Source organism: Charadrius vociferus, unplaced genomic scaffold (genome assembly GCF_000708025.1).
Source record: "Charadrius vociferus isolate BGI_N301 unplaced genomic scaffold, ASM70802v2 scaffold298, whole genome shotgun sequence".
NCBI classification, from domain to species: Eukaryota; Metazoa; Chordata; class Aves; order Charadriiformes; family Charadriidae; genus Charadrius; species Charadrius vociferus.
Genome location: NW_009649936.1, coordinates 3,797,087 through 3,817,112, shown reverse-complemented (window position 1 = coordinate 3,817,112; position 20,026 = coordinate 3,797,087). Strand labels below are relative to the sequence as shown.

General features: G+C 43.4%; 1 protein-coding gene across 1 annotated transcript in view; it reads right to left on the bottom strand.

The window, feature by feature from the left end:
* Positions 1 to 19,013, bottom strand: part of UMODL1 (uromodulin-like 1) — a 51,103-nt gene extending 32,090 nt beyond the window's left edge. Inside the window, exons 1-8 of the mRNA XM_009891338.1 lie at positions 18,938 to 19,013; positions 14,129 to 14,371; positions 6,849 to 7,010; positions 6,338 to 6,444; positions 4,207 to 4,399; positions 3,129 to 3,269; positions 2,202 to 2,321; positions 216 to 470 (exon numbers count right to left, since the gene is read on the bottom strand). Of these exons, the coding sequence (XP_009889640.1) occupies positions 216 to 470; positions 2,202 to 2,321; positions 3,129 to 3,269; positions 4,207 to 4,399; positions 6,338 to 6,444; positions 6,849 to 7,010; positions 14,129 to 14,371; positions 18,938 to 19,013 (1,297 nt within the window). The remainder of the gene's footprint in view (positions 1 to 215; positions 471 to 2,201; positions 2,322 to 3,128; positions 3,270 to 4,206; positions 4,400 to 6,337; positions 6,445 to 6,848; positions 7,011 to 14,128; positions 14,372 to 18,937) is intronic.
* Positions 19,014 to 20,026: the final 1,013 nt, after the last annotated feature.

The window sequence follows — 20,026 nt, the reverse complement described above, 5'->3', positions numbered from 1 at the left end:
AGCACTGCTTTCCCAACTAAGGCCAGAGCTCTGCTGCCTTATAGTCCAGGTTGCATAAATTCTGGGGTAGAGGGGAGAAAAACTGCTGAAGGAGGAGTGAAATGGAGTTGAGGAAGGACCAAATGGATCATTGGTGAGCTGCAAGTGAGTGGGAGAAGAGAGAGAGGGTGAGGGAGAGAGGGAGAAATTATGTCTTGTTTCAAGTAGCTATTTACCTGTTTTAACATTTTGATGGGAGATGCTGCTTTTTCCACAGATTTCATAGCTGATCTCTACTGAATACATCACTCCTGCTTCCAGTCCAGACACGTCTATTTTCATTTCCTCTGTCTTCAGGTTTTGTATAACCTCTTTGCCCTTGAACACTTGGACTTGGAAAGTATGGTTCAGAGTAGAATTGACATGCCAGGACATTTCAAAACTGTTGCTGGTGACGCTGAAGATTCGGTGGTTTCTAACTGCAGAGGGATCTATTGCAGTCCCAGGAAGAGTCATCACAGAAAAAGCAACATTTCATCTTTAAAGCCCTGTGTTAATCTAGATCTATTATAAAGAAGCACTTTGACAAACAATAGGGGAAGTTTCTTTTTAAATTACATCAGGACAGATTCTGCCCCTCTCACCGTACCAGGTATCCTCAACCATGAACCACCCCATTAGAGTGATGTGGTGCTTACTTTGTTTATTTCCTTTTACTATACCTACTGGTGTTGAATCTGTAGTAACACTAATAATCAGCCAGTGAGCTACAGGTTCAAGCAACAGAAATAAGATTGGAATAGTGAATCTGTGTACTCTACGTACGTTGACACCTTCTTTGCCTCTTGTCACTTTAATCATCAAAATACACCTCTTCAGGCAAAGTCTGCCTTGATTTATGCCTGGAAATAAACCCACAGACCTCAGCTTTTACAGGCTGGGGGCAGAATGGTAGGCAGCATTTCACCTATTTATGCCACTCTACTCCAGTGCAATCATTGTCATGTCAATGGGAAAAGACAGGACCCTTCAGAGATTATTCCTGTCCTCAAAGGAGGAGGTGTCTAAACTGGGTAGGATGAATTGCCCTCCAGCAGAGCCTGTCTGATTCCACTAACTAGAGAGAGAGCCCAGATGGTGAGCACAGACTAGACACCTCTCTTGTAGACAGCTGGGGTCAGGTGAGATGAACATCATCCCCTACATTTACCAAGAGAGCATGGCATGCTGCTGCCCCAACTTCAATTCTTTCATGCTAATGGTTAGCCTGAGAAAAAGGGTTGTTTTCTTAAATTATTTCAATAGGACTCAATTGTTTCCAGGCCTTTGAGTCATATGGCTGCCAAATGCCCCCAAAGCCATACTGCCTCTGCTCCAGCGGGACTTGAGTTTAATTCCTCTAACTTCAGCTTGGATCAGAAGTTGTGGATGAAGATCAAGAATACCCAGTCTGTCTCTCTGACCTAGGCAAAGAATTACTTAAAGATATTTCCCCCGCAAGAAGAAAATGACATTGAAAGGATTGTGATAACTCTCACCTGAAAGGGCCAAAGTCACCCATATAAAGACAAATCTACTGGGGTTTGTTCCCGTCATGGTCCCTCAGACAGCTATCATGTATAGCAGGAAGAGTATTCACAAAGGTTGACTCCAGTATAGGGTAGCTGCGGCCAACCTCCCTTACTCCCGTACCCCACCAAAATCTTCACAGACTCGAAAGCAAGCGGCCCGCATCCCGGTGGCTGTGGCTGGCAGCAGATCCTCCCATAGCTTGTTCCAGGACAAGCCTGAGACACACAGTGAGCTGGGTCTAGGGCGAGTGAGTGGTGCTGGCCTTGTACAGCCCTCCCTGGCATGCTTCTCACCCTGGAGGATTATCCAGCACAAGCCCTATGGTGGGATGTGCACTTGAATGGTTCACCAGGCACAAATGGCTCAAGAAGCCAGCGTGGCCACCTCCACTTCCAGGAGGCTAGCTCCTTTCAGTAGCCATGGGAATAACAGTGGGGCTTCTCCAGTGGTCACAGCACTACAGACCCCAATCCAAATGTCCTGTTTGGGGAACCTCTCTCTTCCTGTTTCCATAGGTGGAGATTCACTCCGAAACTATTACCAGCTTCTGTGAACACCCTCCTGCAACTCAACCGGCCCAAGGACAAAGGCATCAAAGAGTGGATGAATCAAAAGCAAGACAATATTCATTCAAATCCAAGGTTACTTACAGCATCCAGCATCTGTAGATTGGTTAGTCATGCGCAAGAGACTTGAATTACTTATAGATGGAGAGCTATTGCTAGTGTTAACGAGATCCAATGCTGAACTTGGAGTAGATGCTGTCATGCCTAGGGGAAAAATAGCATTATCAAAGGGTTACATCATTCCTAACAAAGCAAATCTAAAATAATACCATTCATGTTTTGCGCAGATGAAAAGCAGCAATAGAAGTAATATAAATAGAAATTAAAATAAATGCATTATCATATCACAAAAGCATAAAGTAATACTTTATCTTAATTTTTGAGATTAAAGGATTGTAAAATTGTTTTCTAACTAAAGCATTGAATCTGCAAGCACTTATAATATATCTCATTATCTTTAAGCCTATTAGTGGGCCCATTGATGTCTGTGGGCTGTGAGCACATGCCTCTATATTTTGCTGAACTGGCACAGAAAAGTATTATTCCACCCATTGCCAAGCTCCGTCTGCCTCCAGCAGAGGACCCCATATAATCCAGGGTGGGATTATACAACCACTGACTCCCAGCTGCAGTCACGCAGTCAAAATGGGAAGGTGAGTTCATGTACAAACAGGGTCACTAGTGGTATTTCCCCGGGAGGCTGGGGAGGTGTACTGACACTGAGTGACTCACTCCGAGAAGCCATCAGAGTCTGAAGCCAGAGGGTTTGGCAGGTGAGTGAGGACAGCTGAGGGTGAGATAGGAGAAACAGCCAGGTAATGTGAAATATATACACTGCATTTCAGTCAGAAATAGCCAACACCTGGTTTATGCGGCATCTTCTCCCAACAGGAGGAGAAGGGGCACTGCATGCTCCAGAAATCTCTGCCTTGCAGGTGGCTCCTGCGGTAGACCACAAAGTCCTGCAGAAGTGTTCTCAGTATTTCCCAAGGTGAGACTTATGTTTCTTACCTTCCTTTCTTGGGCTCAGCTGGTGAGGGTTGACCTCTGCATGTTCATGCTGAGGGTCGCAGCTGTAATAACCCTCCAGATTTACACAGGTGTTTTTCTCAGGACAAGCATTGAATTCAACATGGGAGCATTCATTGACGTCTAAGAAGAAAAACACACCTTGCACAGATATTGATGCCAGCATCGAGATTGGTCTGCAATGTATGTAGACTGGTCTCTGCATATGATAAATTTGGTGTAAATCTGTAGTAACTCTGCTAAAACAGTTCTGGGTGTATATGAGTGCAATGAAATCAGAATGCTGCCCTTCCCCAAAACTAGCCCCTATTCAGTTATAACCATATCACTTTTTACTCCAACTCTTTGGAATAAAAGGACATTTAGTGGCAGCTGCTTCTTACAGTTGCAGGGTGTCATCCAAACCTAAGAAACATCAGCAGCAGGGGGAAGGAGATCAGTGGTTTCACTGAAAGTTGGACTGAGTTTTCAAAAGTAAACAGAGAAATGATGACAACAGTGGTTATGAATGCATTTCAGAAGTGAAAATGTTCAGATAACTACACAGTAATAAGTAGATTAAAATATTTTTAAATATTTACCTAACATTTAAAAAGTAGGTAGTAACATGCTATAGTAATAACTGACTATAAATACTCCCTGTTTCACGCAAGTTACTGGAAGTAATAAGTGTCTGTAAAAACAGACTATATCTGCTTCCCAAGAATACTTTAAACACTTTTTTTAAAAGCCCATTTAATACAACTAATGATTGTGCTACAAATTTTGAACACCTTTGCTTTTTGTATGAAGATGGTCTATGCTATGCTATTAGGAGAAAATAAATTTAATTGAGGAAGCCATTCCGCTCCAAACTATCCACTCCAAAATAATTACTAACTAACTACAACCCTCTCCATCCTATAAAGCATAGGTTAGGACCGTATTTGTAAAGTTTACAAGATTCACTACACTGTTTTTGAAAGCAAGTTGATAGTCATACAGATGAAATCCCAAGTGAAGATGGATGAAGCCCCCTGAAAAAGCTTCCCCCCACCATGACAGGCTTATAATAATTAACCTTGCACTTCTGTGTCAATCACTTCATACACACGCTTCACAATTTCCTTCAAGGAAGAAGAAACCTCCGCTAGCGGGGCTGTCTGATGCAGCCCAATGAGAACATGGGAGGCCACTGTCCCAGCGTATACTTCTGCACGGTTGCTCTGGATATGGTACACAGAGGCATTCAAGGGCTGTAATGCACCAGTAATCTGGAAAACAGGGGAACAAACACTTTGGTATCTCATTTCTTTATCAGCACAACTGTATGCCAATAAGGCATAACCTATGCAATGCATCATAATCTGAGTGTAGAAAGGACCAGTTCTGAAACCATGCAAAAGTGGCAACATTTAGGTCTGTATTTATGCAAGGTGAGCTCTTCTTGTTATCACATTTCATGACAGAGTTACAGGACAGTAATGCCAAGCTTAAATGGAGGTGTGGAGCTGCATGTCAGATCTCAAATGTTTAGGCAGGACGACGCAAGCCAGGAAGATAAGAAAAAAGCTCTTTGGCTTGCAGTGCTTAAACATCAAAATCTCAATAGACAGAATATACGTTAGCCATGCTATTACAATTCATCTGTAATAAAGCTGTCCAACACTTCTTACTTTAAGCAACTAAAAAGACTACTAGCAAAGGGAATAGAAAGAAAAAGAAGAAAAGCAATAGGCTGAGCAAGAAGACTGGGACTAAGAGACAGAGAGACCCCAGGACTGACTGACTTGTCTCAACTGTGAGTCAGGGATCAGAGAAGGGACATGATGGTGGGCTAAGCATTAGCGATCAGTGGAGCAGACAGGATCTGGAAGACATTCCTCTGAGTAACAGCTCATTGCAAAGCTTCAGTATATATTTTCTATATTTTGAGTATCTGACTTTGCCATAGCTTGCTTAAGACCAAAAAATTAAAGTCTTTATAGATCATTGCCCTCTATTCCTTACTATACAGTTACAGGACCAGGGTTTCCTGCTTTTTAAGGATATGAGAAGGGTGAATTCAGGTAGGAGGACGAAGTAAATTCATGCAGCGTTCCCATGCTACTGCTACCTTCTATTCTTCTGCCTGTCACTGCTAGCTGATGATGGGAGAAAGGTTTCCTTTGCTACTATCCCACTCCCAGCTAGAAACTGGGGAGGAGTAGAAATAAAAATGAGGGAAATAGGCAACTGCCCTCTTGGGTACCTTTCAAAGGACACATACAAGCTTGGTTTTCTCCATGGCATGATGATATGTACCAGGGAAATGCTTTGGGTTTATGGTCTGGACGGTCTCTGTCCTAGTTCATCAGTCCATTTCCTAAATATCACTTCAAGGACAGAGCGAGCCCCCCTGTCTGAGAGCAGCTTTAGTTTGTAGCCTGGTTCTTCCTGCAGACCCTCCTTTCGCAGAATGTTCCTCACTCTTCTGCTCGGGCTGTATTTTTCTTGGTTGCCTTGGAATCTTCCTACCTGCCGTGTCGGGGACAGGGAGAGGCATGCTGTGCTGCTGTCGTGTGGCCGTGCACATGTTGCTAGTGCTGGTGCTAATCCATACACAAGGCAGGCAGAGCCTCCTACAGCAAAAGCAACACCCTGCTGTCTCCCACAGCACTGTTTCTGTGGCAAGAATGACAACAAAACGCCCTTGGCCCGGACACAGTCCCTGGCCATAGTCCTGGGGTTTCACAGTGAAGCTTCTGGTGCTGCTGAGTCCACCTGCCATATAGGTCTCAGTGCCGTAGATCAGGTTTGTCTCTTGAAAGGTTTAACTCAAAACTCCTTATCAGAAAACACCACACTTTGCCAGTCTTGAAATCCAGACCCTGTTGGTCGCAGACCTAAAACTGAACTGAGTCAGAGCTGGAGCAAGCATTGCTTAAGCAGGAAAAAATCCTGTATTTCAGAATGTCTTTAAATTGCCTTTAGAAAGACCTGAAAAATTTACTAAAGAAGCTGATAGATCAATGTTACTTGAACTCCTTGAGGATGAGGCTAACATTCACCAATAAGGGATAAATTAGGGGGAATGACTGGCTGGCAAGGTTATGCCCAGAACAGAGGACTATGAGATCACTCCTGGGCTGGAGCAAGTGGTAGTTACTGACTAACAAACAGAAACATGGATGCAACAAGCTACACAAGGGAGCGTTCGTGCTGGTACATACCATGGAGTGCAAGAGGCGTGAATGATTCAGAAGGTAGGAATCCACTCTGATTAATTCACTAAAATCCATTTTCACAAGCACTGTCACGTTGTACCAGAATGTTCTTCCTGAAGTGTACAAAATAAAACAGCCAAGTCATCTGAGGTCTGATGTTATAGAAAGCGACAGAGCTATAGGAAGACTCTCAGAAACCAAAGCAAGCTTTAACTTTGAAATTATGAAGGGCCCATGTACAGCCATCAGCTACAGCCTCGTTTGCCATATGACACAGGCAGCATCGGCAGTGAAGGAGAAGTCAAGGAAGGACCACTGGACCCACAGCACTCACGCACCATTCCGTACTTATGGGTGCAAGTACTGAAGCTGAATATCCTGGAATTGATCCAAAGCAGATTCCCTTATTTGTTTTATGAAGAGCTATGGTAACAGTTTTCCTGCCCACTCCCACCCTCAGAAGGAAAAATTAAGCATATTTCTATTAGAAGCAGTCTTGAATTTATCAGTAACATACCCGCTGGCATTGGATCCACACAGCCTGCTCCTTTGGATGAGTTGCAGCATTTTTTAAGCCCTGGACATTCAGTATCGAACGTGCAAGGATAATCAGATGTTTCCATATTCTCCATTGGACAAATACCAGGTCTTGATGCAAATACACTGGATCTACTGAGTGCTAAGTAACAAAAACATTTCTGAGAATAAAAATATAGAATATTGTTTCCATAAAATCATGCTTTTTAATTTACAGCAAACACCTCCCCCTGATTTTAGAAGTGTGTCTGCTCTGAGGTTTTCATGGTGTCGTGGTTTAGGAGAAAATAGCAGCCTAAAATACCATTACCTCATTTCAAGAGTGTAAAAGTTCTCAGATTTTTCTCTCGTTCATGACATTTCTGTTACAGAAATTTTGAATTGATAATTTTCCATTAACAATTATGGATGGATGGATGGATGGATGGATGGATGGATGGATACATAGTTAGTTTCTAAATATGGGGACACTGAAGCACTACAAAACAGAAAATGTGCCTGATGTCAGCTGTGACTAATCCAAATAATATATAATGATCAAAGGAAATAGGTCACGTCTAAGCTAGGAACTGTGAGTTTTCATTTAACCTTTTGTTGTGACAATGTTAACCTTTAGTTATAGTAATCGAAGATGTTACATGAGAGTGGAGACAAAATGCTGTTCCCAGGTACAGGTAGGTGGGCTACACGGAGGGGCAGGAGAGCAGAACGGAACCTGTGGTCTGCAGCCTGGCAGCACCCGCTCCGTATCATCCAGCTAGCCAGCCCAGGAGGTCGGTAGCCCACACCAGACAGCCCTGCAGAGGGGGCAGCTGAGGCAGAAGGTTACTTCTTTCCAAGCCAAGGGCAGACAGCGGCCCTGGCTCCATGCCAACACATACTCTTCTCTGGATGAGAATGAAAATATTTCTAAGCTCTATGAACATTGCTTTTACCCACACTCTCAACCATAGTGCCAAGTAACGCTCAGCTCTCGTCTTTCCAATCAGCCTAAAAGATTTTTCTCTTCCATTAATTACATGCCTGCAGGTTTTTGGTCCTACAAACTCTTGATCCATTACGGGGCAATTAAAGTCATCCACTGGACATGCAGTCATATTTGCAAAAAGAAATAGGCTATTAAGACCAATGGTTTTAAGACTATTGTCTGTGTCTTTTGGGGGGCCCAAAGTAAGCTTGTCAAAGGTCTTTGAAAGGTAATTAAGAAAAGTAGGCATAGCTTAACGATGGGAGTCCACACTTCTGCTGAAAAACCTTCCAAAATCAACAGTCCACTACAGGGAAGGCACTTAGTTGAGACCTCTCAGCAGCAAGCAAGTTACTTGCAGGTGTAATTTCAAAGATTTGCATGGAGAATACATGGGACAGCACTCTCTCACACTCTTTTATACGGTATTTGATACTCTGTGTGTGTATACTTTGTGTGCACACAGTCAATGAGCACATGCTTTAACAGGGCTGCAAGCATCCGTCAAATAGAATTGATGTTAGACCCACAAGAGCTCTGGGCAGAAAATTAGGAAACTCTACACCTGCCTGAAAAAGGGTGAGAAAGAAACCCTCTGCCTGCATCTTCTGGGAGGTTGTCCCATCTCGCCAGCCTCTCCCACCGGGAGCTTGCACAGACACGAGCACCAAGGGATTTCCCTGTATTAACACATCACCAGTGCTCCTTACTATTCCAGCCAGGTGGATCTTGGTAAGCTTGACACAAGCATCTAAATCCCTCCAGCTCTGCAATTCAGGTGTGCAGTTCAAGTAGGTTTGAGGTTCAAAGCACCTTTTTCCACCAGGGTCTTTTTTGGGCATGTTTTACTGTGGTGTAAAAGATTTAATGAGTCACATGCAATCTCAGAAAACACTATTGAATCCTGGCCGAGTGCCACGCCAGCCATTTATCTAAAATCAAAAGGTCATTATTTTCGGATCAGCGGAAACAGAGATGGATTCACATCACATTTCTGCCTAATTGTACCAGATGCACTTTGAAAATTCAATTTATGCTCTCCACTTCAATCATCTCGGGGACAGTCACCTACCAAGCAACGCTACCAGCACTGGGGAGCAAGCCAGCCAACTCCTCTGTCAGATGGATGAAGTATAGGCTTTTCTCCTCCATTATTTGCATAAACCTACAGAAGCAGAAATGCAGCACCCAGTGCTTAGCAACGAAAGCTCAGCTACCAGCTTGCCTGCATGAGAGCCGCTAGGTCTGCTGTGACCACAGGATGGGGGGATCTCCCAGGAGATCGATGCTGAGGGACACCATTAGCTCAGCCGTAACCCCCTTCCTCTCCCTCCTTCCACCTGGAGGGGCCGGGCTGCATCCAGAGGGTGCGGCAGAGCCAGGGACTGAAACCCTGCATTCGTCTCAGGCAGCAGAAGGTGGAGACAAATCTATGAGATTATAGAAAGAGCTCCTGGCAAGGCCAGTTACAAGGGCAGACTGGCAGTTTTCATCATATAACCCTGTTTTCGGGGTCTTTGAGCACTGCTAGACTTTACCTGCTCAGATGGATGTTTTTTCCATCCCAATTGCCTGTCTGGGGGTTGATCAGGATGGAGAGCAGCGTCTGACAAATATTTAACACTTTTCCCTCTGAAAAGCCATATCACACACTAGAACATATTCAGGAGCCATGGGCTGCAGCAAGGATGCAGCTGTTGGACAACAGGGGAATTGGAATGTGGCCTCAAAAGCACAGAAACGGTCTGTGCATGCTCGGAATAAACTTAATGACATTTAGCCACTGCCACCTCCAACGGGTTCATCCCAACGGCAGCACCATGACATGGCCATGCTCTGCCCCATCGGCACTCACACCAGCAATCAGTGGAGAGCCGGCAGCGACAAGCGGTGAGTCTGCAGTTCGGATTTGACTCTGGGTACCCCTGCTCCCCCCGGGGTTAAAGCAGCCGGGAAAGGCATGGAGTGAGGAACTAGATGCAGCAGAAAAACTGCAAGGACTGACTACTAAAAAGTCTGGGACTTTTTGCTGTGGAGAGGAGAAGATTGAGGGGGATGCGATTGAGGTTTACAATAACCCAAAAGAAGAGAGAGTAAGGTGAAAACAGAGCTGGTATTCACCAGAGCCCACAGTAACAAAATGGGTAAAAGTATGCACTTCTTTACCCAAAGGGGAGTGAACTTCTGCACTTTGTCAACACAGGAGGGTGCAGAGGCTGACCGCTTCAGTGGGCTCAAAAAGGGACAAGACAATTCCCGGACAGGAGACCCGTAAGGAGACACGATGGGGAATGGGCAGGAAAGTACCCTCCAACACCCATAATCCCATTTCTCCAGCTGCTTGGGGGCGCACAAGGGACCCAAACCCAAGGGCAGCCAGAAACACCTGCTTCTGGGTGAGGTCCCCCCTTCCCACCCCAGAGGGATGGTGCAATGCTGCCCACATGCCCCCAGTGACGCCTCTGTCCCATGGCTTTCTGGTGGCAGCCCAAGCAGGGGGGACAGCTGTGGCACAGTTCCCCACTGTTCTGGTTAGACCCAGCATGCAATATCTGCACACAGGCTCTGAAAGGTCCCAGCCCTGCTGACGAGCTACCTGGACACCTAAAATTAACATTTTTTAACTTTACAGTTGTTTTTCGGAAAACCTTGAGAAGTTATGCACACAATGCACACTCCAATTGAAGCATGACCTTAACATTGCAAATCAAGAGCTCTCAAGTTACAAAACTCCGGGATTAAAGTTGTCTGGGCCTTCTTATTTCAAAGCATTTTTGTATGCGTGTGCTTAAAAAACAGCCTTCATCACAGGTTGATGCACTCTTTCAGTCCCCGGCTGGGGATGCAGCAGAGTTAGATGGCAGATAAGGAAGGAACCTCTTGCCTGTAGCTCTCTGGTTCCATCGCAAGCAATAAGGTGGAAGGTGGGCATCAAACCAGCTACTAGAAGAAGTAGCCATGCCACTGATTCAAGCAGCTGGAAACTAGCCTGGAGAATTGGACCCTTTCTCCACCTGAAAAAAATCCTGCAAGATGCTGGGAAAGTTTCATACAATGAACTCGTAACAAACTTTCAGAGCTGTGGGTTTCACAGGTCCAAGAACCTGACCTGCAGCCCTGTGACCTGCTTAGCAATCAGGGGACTGCTCACAGTCTTCATCGAGGACATGAGGCTCTGCGCTCCAACCACGCAAGTTGTTATAAGCAGCACTAAGCTCTCTGAAAATCAAAATCAAATAAATTAAAAAAAAAAAATTAAAACTGCACCCTAGGTGTCTGAAACCAAACGGCTTGACATCAGTGTCTCTACAGCTCCGTTGCTCAGCTGTGAAAGGAAGAGAACCTCCCTCCCTTCCCACAGGCTTCATGGAGACAAATTGCTGTCTGTGCATTGCCCCAGGATTCACCTCAAGAGGTGATAAATAATTCTCTATTCAGAGAGTGGCTCAGCAGAGCACTGTACCACGCATCGAACATGGAGGCCAGGAGGACACGCTGCTGGGAAGCTCCTTGGAGGGGCTCCATCATCCCTGCACACCACAGGGAAACATGGTCCTCGGGGCAAGGCAGTGCTAGATCAGGTAATTAAAAGAGTTTACTAATATGCATGCATAGGGACAAAGAGAGGAAAAAAATATTGTTTTCATTTAATTCTAGCACTTCCTAACTTTTAGATATTTAACTTTGCCATTTTCATTTTATAAAAGTTAAAGCAGTTTGTGTGTGCACGGGCAATACCATCCTAATGGATTGACGGGCAACTAGTGAGAACAACTGGAGTAACTTGATTAATGATCTAGACGTTTTTTCCCCAAAAGTAAAGAAACAAGAAAAGCGGGACCTGCCATATCCCAGGCAGGGGTGAATATTTCCTTCTAGGAAGAAAAGGCGGGGAGCGGCCAGCAGCAGGTTACTGCGAAAGGTCATGCAGACCTTTCTGCTCCTAGTAGGATGCAGAGCATGCCAGCATGGATAACGTCAAGAAGAAAATAACAGTAGTTCAACAGCATGCTGTGCAGTAATTTCAGCAGTTCCAGTTTCTCTTTTCATCATTTATTTAAGACTGTGTCTAGACAGTGCATTACCATTCACAGAATTTATGACTAATGCCCTGAAAAGCAAAGATACTGGAATAATGTAAACACAGAAATCACCTAGAAGCCATACAAATCCTTTTATGGTTTAAAATATTCCAAAATTAACTTTGACAGGAAAAAGAGTCAAGGTGACCACAGTATTTCATGGGCAAACCTACCCTGTGTGCCCATCAACAATGTGGCATGGTCAGAGTGGAAATTCGTCAGCTAAGCTTTACAAGAGCTTTACAGATTTGTTAATGTTAGATGAAATAAACTCATCAACAGCTCCCAAGCCTAAAATATCCCTTGACATGCTTTTAAAAGGCATAGAGTTATTCTGAGAAAAAAGATTTAAAGTGTTACCAGGATGCCTTTTTTTCTGCCCAAGAAGACGGTCTTGATTTTCAGAGGTTCTGAAACACCTTGAAAATCCCCATCGCTCATGTAGTTTCTTGTGCAAATAGAGACAACCGTAACTAGCTACTGACTCTTCAACATTTAGCTGGCAGCTATTTCCTCGTACTACAGAATTAAAAAGCAATTTTCTCTGAATGTTTCTCAGCCTTGTCACTTAATACATTTGTGCACACATGTATGCACGTGCATGTACATCAAAAAGACCTTACTGAAGTGACTATTTGACACTAATTAGATCTACTGGAGATTTTCCCCAGCATGGAACTGTTGCTTGGAAAATATATACAATCAATAGCAGGTCTGTTGCCAGTCTGAGAAGACTGCCTAGATATACTGTAACCTCCATGTCAAATTTTGCCCTGGCTGACACTCCACAGCAGCCACAGAGCCAAACAACTGCAGGATACAATAAATGACAGATGATGTGTATCTAATTATGCTTTCATTCATTTTCTCTAGCAAATCATTTTAAGAAAAAGTAAAACACAACGACCACTTCTGGGTTCCCATCTCTATGTTAAAGGAATTTTCCTGCTAGACACGATATCTTACTATTAACTGTTGAGAAAATACTTTGCAAAAACTGTTTGGAGGTTCATTTTCCAATGCTCTGAAGCAACTTAAAAGCAGGATGAACACATTGTTCTTTACAGATCCCATGACAAGACATGTGGCTCATACCCTCTCATGTCACGTTATATGATCCAATGCAGGAGCAGGTTTGGGGACATTCCCATAGAACTGAGTCACCCAAGTCTTATGACCCAAAGCAAAGGTCAGGGCTGCAACAGGACCTTTCCTTTTTGATCTTTTGTTACAGTGTTGACACTATGTAAATTCCCAGGACAATAACTTGAAAATGGGACATGGAGAAAATGCAATGTCATACTGAAAATAGGAGACAAAATTATATCCTGCAGAACTTTTGAGAATGCTGGGATAGTTCAATGCTGGCCTAGCTAATCCAAGATGCCTGTTCAGCTTAAAACCATGTGGCCTTATCCATTAAAAAATAAAATAAAATAAAAATGTTCATTTTCCCGAGGAATCTCTTCCACCTACGACTCGAGTTCTGCTAAAAACTAGCAATTTCTTGTTGACAACTGGTAGCCCTGATGTGGGAAGGGGAAAAAGCTTCCATCTGGAGTCAAAGATGTTTAAGTCTTCCCAAGTAGAGTCTTGTTAAAACACAGAAGTTAGATCAGATCGACCAAAAGGTTCACCAGTTTCCAATCATCCAACATAGCCCTACGTAACCAAGGAAGCCCTGAGAAAATGGGCCCTAATGTAGTTTTGATCAGAAAGCGGTTGGTACCAACTTGTCCTGAGGCCACAGGTTGTTTCAAATTAACACCAAAACTGGGTTTGCCTCCTGGGAACTGACCCTGCTCCAAATCAAAGGAGGTGTTATGCTAGTGCATCCTGAATTACTTTTCAGAAGAAAGCTCCTACTGTAAGTGCAAGCACACTTAGGCACTTGGCCACAGATATTGGCCTGAACCAGGACAAGTGATGAGCCCTTGCAAGGGTAACAAGCAGGTACCTTCTTCGCGCTCCCCTGGAACTTTAGTGAATCTGTGACTAGGAGTGGCAAAGAGCAAGAATCAGGAGCATTACTCTTTCATGTCTACTCCTTACCACGTTGGACCATGTTTACTGTAGATTTTTGCAGACTCACCAATGTCACTGAAAAGGAATCAATTGCCCAGAACTGAGTTAAGTCTATACATGTCTCAATTTAAGTGAATCCTCTTCCATCAGACATTTATTTGAACTATTAATCTTACTAAAACTTACCTAAAGAGCAGTAGAGTCCAACTTGCTCATATCCTTCACAGCAATCTGTAAGAGCGATGGTTTCAGGGACTTCAACAGTACGATACTGTGTTTTATAGTACGTACGGGGACACACCATCCATGGTATCCATCCTCCACAGGAAGTGCTTTTCTCATAGGACTTTTGGTAGGCAATCACTTTAGACACATTTTTGGTCAGGCTATAGTTGCACAGATGGTACCCTAGCAAAGAGAGGCCTTTTTCTAGGGAGGGAAAACAAAAACAAATGGGAAAGAAAGGGATCAGCACTAACTTGTCACCCCAGAGCATAAGTTCCCTGCAGTATCTAGTTAAAAACAGTATTATGAGAAAGCAGTGACAGTACCAACTCAGATGAGTGATTTCCAGGAAGGCTGATGTTAGGAAGAACATCACTTCAGAAAACAGACAGAAGAAAGAATTAGTAGTGGCTGCTTGTCATAGGCATCAGTTCAGTCATGAAAGGATGCAGATTGGCAGAAAATTCAAAGAGGTCTCAGTGCCTTCAGGTGCAAAGCAGATAAAGGGCAATTTAACTCAAGTAAGTACAAAAGAATTTAATATACGTTAATAGAAACTAACAGCAGAGCAGAATAGGCACTTCCAGGGCAGAGTCATCCAAGTTCTTTAGATGTCCACTCTAGGCTTATGCTGCCAAAGTATTTGTCTTTCTCCGCTGACTATAAAGGGTATGAAGGGCGAGGAACTCATGGGCAGATGAGTCACGGTAGATGTCTGGAATAAGACATCCTTCAGACATCGCCTTAGGCTAAAACTGGGTATTCATGCATCATTTGGAAGGACTTTCAGGTATCTGACACAAAAGATATTCCTGGAGCTCCTGTGTTGCCTATCCACATTTGTAGCTGACCATATTAGACCAGGCCCTTTGAGAGCTGCTGCGGTTCATTGACTTCAGTACAAACAAAGTCAGTAATAAGTTCATTAACTACATAATTTCATGCAGGTCTGGGAATGGGACTCAGTTTCTGGAGTTCTGAAACCAGTCGTGATGAGGAGCGAACTTGCTACATGCTTTACTTAAAAGTGGAATGAGCAGGAGTAGGAAAAAAACCCAACAACCCACCACAAAGAAACTCAAACAACAACAGCAACAAAACCAGATGGAGTTTAAGAATTAGCAGTAAGAAACTACAATCATGTCACAGACATCAGGCTGTCTCCTAATGAGATGTCATAGAAGCCAGAGGGATTGAGTCACCCTGTGGCCCATTTGGGAAATAGATGGGATAGAATTAAAATGCCTATATCACCCTTTAGACAAAGCAAAAGAAACTTTAATAAGGATAAATATGAATTAGCTGCAGGAATTCAAGTATGGCAGGATTGTTATTTCTGAGAGCTCTGAGGGGACCAGGGCCTGTCCACAGACAGACTGAAGCTAACAAAGTGTATACAACAAGCACACAATTAAAATATTTACAGCTTATCTTATTTGGATAGTTTATCTCCTGCCCAAAAACACGTCACATGTAAAAAAAATTCAAGAGAAAATAAATTGTCAGGTTCTTAGGAATCATCTCCTTTTATCATGCTTAGCTTTCCAGCTAAACAAAAGATAAACGTGCAATTTGAACAGGACTGGCAAAAGAGCTTTGAACAGAACAATCCATTTGTAGAGCAAGGACAGTCCAGAAGAATGCATGGCATATATACAACAGGCCACAGAACATCCCTCAAGCTGGCTCAACCAAATCACTCAGAAGGTCTGCCTCCAGCCCTAATCCTAGGAACTGCTCAAATAAGAACAGCCTGAAAGATAAGTCCTGCCTTAGATACTCAAAGGAGACCTCCCAGCAGGCTCCAGGGAGCCCTGTGCTGCTGCTTAGAGCAGGTCAGGAGGAAAATATCAAGAATTAAGGTATGTCTGGAAATCCCACTCCCTGCTTCCTCCGCCCCCTAGCCTCAAGCAGGGTACCTCTGTGTCTGGTCCCTGAAGCTAGCTCCAGGGACAGCAACATGGTCACACAGGTCATAGGTCATAGGCCTTCACATCCCTAAAAAGCCCCAGGGCTGTTCTTTGTCCTTAAGAAGAGAGTGAAAGGCGGTGGTCATGAGGAGCAGGAAGGAGGACACCCAGCCTGTCTCAAGCTGAGGGGCTGAAACTCAACACCCCACCTGACTGAGGAGAGGACCCCAACAGCCAGGATGGAGGTCTGACCAGGGCCATGAAGGCCCATACCCAGCCGTGGCATGTAGGTGGCTGTGCAGGAGGGAACTGAAGGTGAAGTGAGCCAGAGAAAATAAGGTGGCCTCCCTCCCCTGGTTAGCTTTAGGACATCCCTCTGGGAGAGGGGAAAAGAGAAAAAATGTGGTTTCTGAAGCAGAAATCAGAGATCAAGGGCTGCTTTTTATCCAATGCATTTGATCAATTACCAGTTCACATCAGGCACAAGTGCCTTACAAGAAACAGATAGCTGTCATCACATTTTGCAAAGCATTCCCTTGCTGCATGTTAAGAATACTCCAAGAATATCTACCCCAGAAAGTGCTTCTAGATACAGGGAAAAAATAAAATTTTGTTTCAGCTTTTTTTTTTTTTTATTAGTTTGGGACCTGAATGGCTAAATACCCAAAGTGGAATGGAAAGAGTATCTAAATAATTTTGGATCTAGTCTCTATCTGGAGAAAGAGCACAAACATCTGTTGGAGATCAGGGAAGGTGGGAGGAGCAGGACAAATTTTTTTCTATGTGAACGAGAAAAAGAAACTTATATTAAGGACTCGTACTATTATACTATGAAATGATGTTAGAGGGGGTAGAGCAAGTAAGCAAGAGGAGTTCAGCCTGGCTCCTCATCACTATGACCCCCCCATTTCTCCAGAGCTCATATACTAGCATGGCTAGAGCAAAGCAGGCACTGGAAGAGAACAACCCAGTACAGAGAGCACTGAAGATTCGTGTTGTCCGTGCAGAGCTGAGGCTGCAGCAAGGACATAGCACTGGAAAGCTAAAAATTCCAGAGTCAGCTGAGCTGGCATAGGCTCTACAGCAATGTGCAACATAAATGCAGGTATGAAACTGAGAATAAAATGGTATAGAATTAGATACAGTTTATAATTAGAAGGTACAGCTGTCAGAGCAGATATGAAATCATATTTCATACTTAAACATTGATACTACGTATAGAATGAGGCTGCCAAAGCCAAAAGAGAAGTTTTGAGATATGGCTATGGTGGTGCAAAAAGATACCCTCACTGGAAGAGGTTAGCCTGAAGGTGACAGGGAAAGGTGCAGCACCACCAACCTAGCCGTCATCTGTCACTCCAGCCAGTTTAAAACAAGTTTTGACACTCACAAAGTTCAATTATTTCCTGACAGCAGTTTCCTGCAGAGCAATGTGGCTTAGATCAATTTGGGCTCTTTAGCAAATTGGCTTTCTGTTCTCATTACCCCCATCTATGGGATTATGGCACTATCAAATGGAATTAAAATGCACGGGCTGTTGTTTCCAGCAACACAACGCCGAAGTCAATCGCAAAGCAGGAGAAGGCAGACACCTGACATTAGCAAGGCTACGTTACGCCTATCATTTCTGGATTTGAGGCTTTTATCTCAGTAACATTCAGCTTTCAGAACTGCCAGAGAAAGTATCTATTTTATTGTGTTAAGCAAGAGCAGAAACAATTAAAGCAAATACTTTATTAATAGAAACAAATACTGAGAGGAAAAGCTGAAAGGGAAGCCTGCATTAGGAGCAGGCTGCTTAGAATTCAAGGTCAAACCCAGATCGGATCTGAGAGCATGATTAAAAAATCAGCAATAAAAAAATGGTTGATAGCATTCACGCCACAGACTTAGCTGCAGTTCTGGAAACTTCACTGCTCAACTGCCAGAAACGCCACTGTGAGCAGCGATCTGCAAAATCTTTTCTTGCTGGAGAACAGCAAGAGCCAAAGACAAGCCCCTTTCTTGTCTTGACATAACGTTAGAAGTAATCTGTCGGAACAGGTTCACAGAGGGCAGATTGAAACTCAGCTTTAAAATGCAAAGGCTCCAAAACATGAAGAAAAGTAGATTAAGGGCTTAATTTTTTTCTCGGTATTCCAAATCCTTTTTAAAGTCAATGCCGTTGACTTTAAACGGCACTAGAATGGGGGTTCTGCTGACCCCCAGTCTGTAGTAACCTCTTTTTTAAATGCAACTTGGACAAAATAACAGAAAAGTCTGCAAGGCTTTAAAAAATATGGTTTGTATTTTAACTGAGACTTGCAAAACCACTTAAGTAAAAAAATGCAAAAAAAGGCAGCCAAAAATCACGATCTTTTATCATCTAAATAAATCAAACCAGAAATTAAGAGCAAATTAGGATTTAATTTGGCAATTACAACCTAGCAATTGGGTTAGGTTTTTCCGAATTACAACCCATACCATGTATTCTGCAGCCTCATTTTATGCATCGCTAGGAATTTGCCAGGTATATTTTATATATATATATAATTTCCTCCAAAAGTTTCTTTTAAAGACAATTTTCAGAAAAAATTGCATATTACTGAACACAAAGCAGGAATCCTACTCATTCGTTTCTGGCACAAAGGAAATGACAAGGCTTATGCCTGGGGACGACGAGTTGGGGACAAAGGCTGTCTTTTGGCTTGGTTAGATTTTCTTTGTTTAATTATCGACTTAAATGGTCTCTGAGACATTGCCAGTTCTCCAGAGAGTGGCCACCTTGGCCTGTTTATTTCAAATAAAGAGATATCCCACATCCAAACTAAGCCACCCTACATAACAGTCACGGTCCTCGGACCAGGTTTTTATCACTCACCTGTAATTTCATTTCCCCTTCCCTGCCGTGTGGCTGCCCAGAGGATGAGAAAAGAAATAAGAGTGATGCTGGCCATTGTATCACCTGTCCTCAATAAACCCTTCATATCTCTTCGTTTCCAAGGTGGTAGAGCTCAATTGTCCCTATGTGCAGGCTTTGGGATTAGGGGAAAAGGCACTCTGTTGTTTTTTTTTTTTACCTTTTGCAAGTGGGTGATAACTACTGGCAACAGAAACAAAGAGGCTCCAGTGGGAATTTTGCCAGTTCTCTCTCCTTTGTGCTCTCCCCCAGGGAACCTGCCTCTTCTACCTGGTTCAGCTTGGCTCCCCACACCCCTGCCTGACTTTGAGAAAAAAGCACTTCAAAATTGCTGTTTTAGTCCATGTTTATCCTTCTAGCACTTATTCCCTCTCGCACCTTGAACATCTGACAGCTAGGAGCTAGATTTATGTGCCTCTAATGTCAGGTACATGCATCTTGAATTTAATTTCTGTCCACACATGAGGTGATACTATTGTTTAGGTCTTTAATTTTATACTTTGAAAACAAACTAAGAGTAAAAGCAAATGTCTATGTCAATGGTGTTTCCCGAATTTAAGCTGTTTCACTAGCTGCTCCTCATTTCATTGCAATTTCAGCATCATATAAACTAGAGCAACGCTGGGCAAACAAGAACCTTATTAGGCAGGGCATGACTCAGGAGATTTGAGTAACCAAAATCCCTTTCTTCTCATTGTGTCAATCGTGAAGGCATTTTCTCAAGATAAATGTGCCTGCAGCTTTACAATGCAGGACAATAATTTCAGTGCAATATCACTTGGCTCATGCAAAGAAAAGGAGTAAACACAATACGATATTTTATGAGGACCTGACACTGAACTATGGAAAATCACAGGTACGGTTCTTGGAGCTCAGGCAATATGTTCAGACCAGCACTTAAATATGTATTACAGTATTATAGACAATTTCATGTGGATGAAAGAGCCAGATGCAAGGGAGCCAGAACCACAAACTCCCTCATTTGTGTATGTTCAGAATATCAGTAATATCGCTTCTGTGAAACACTGTTGGGCAATCACCATGTTAGCA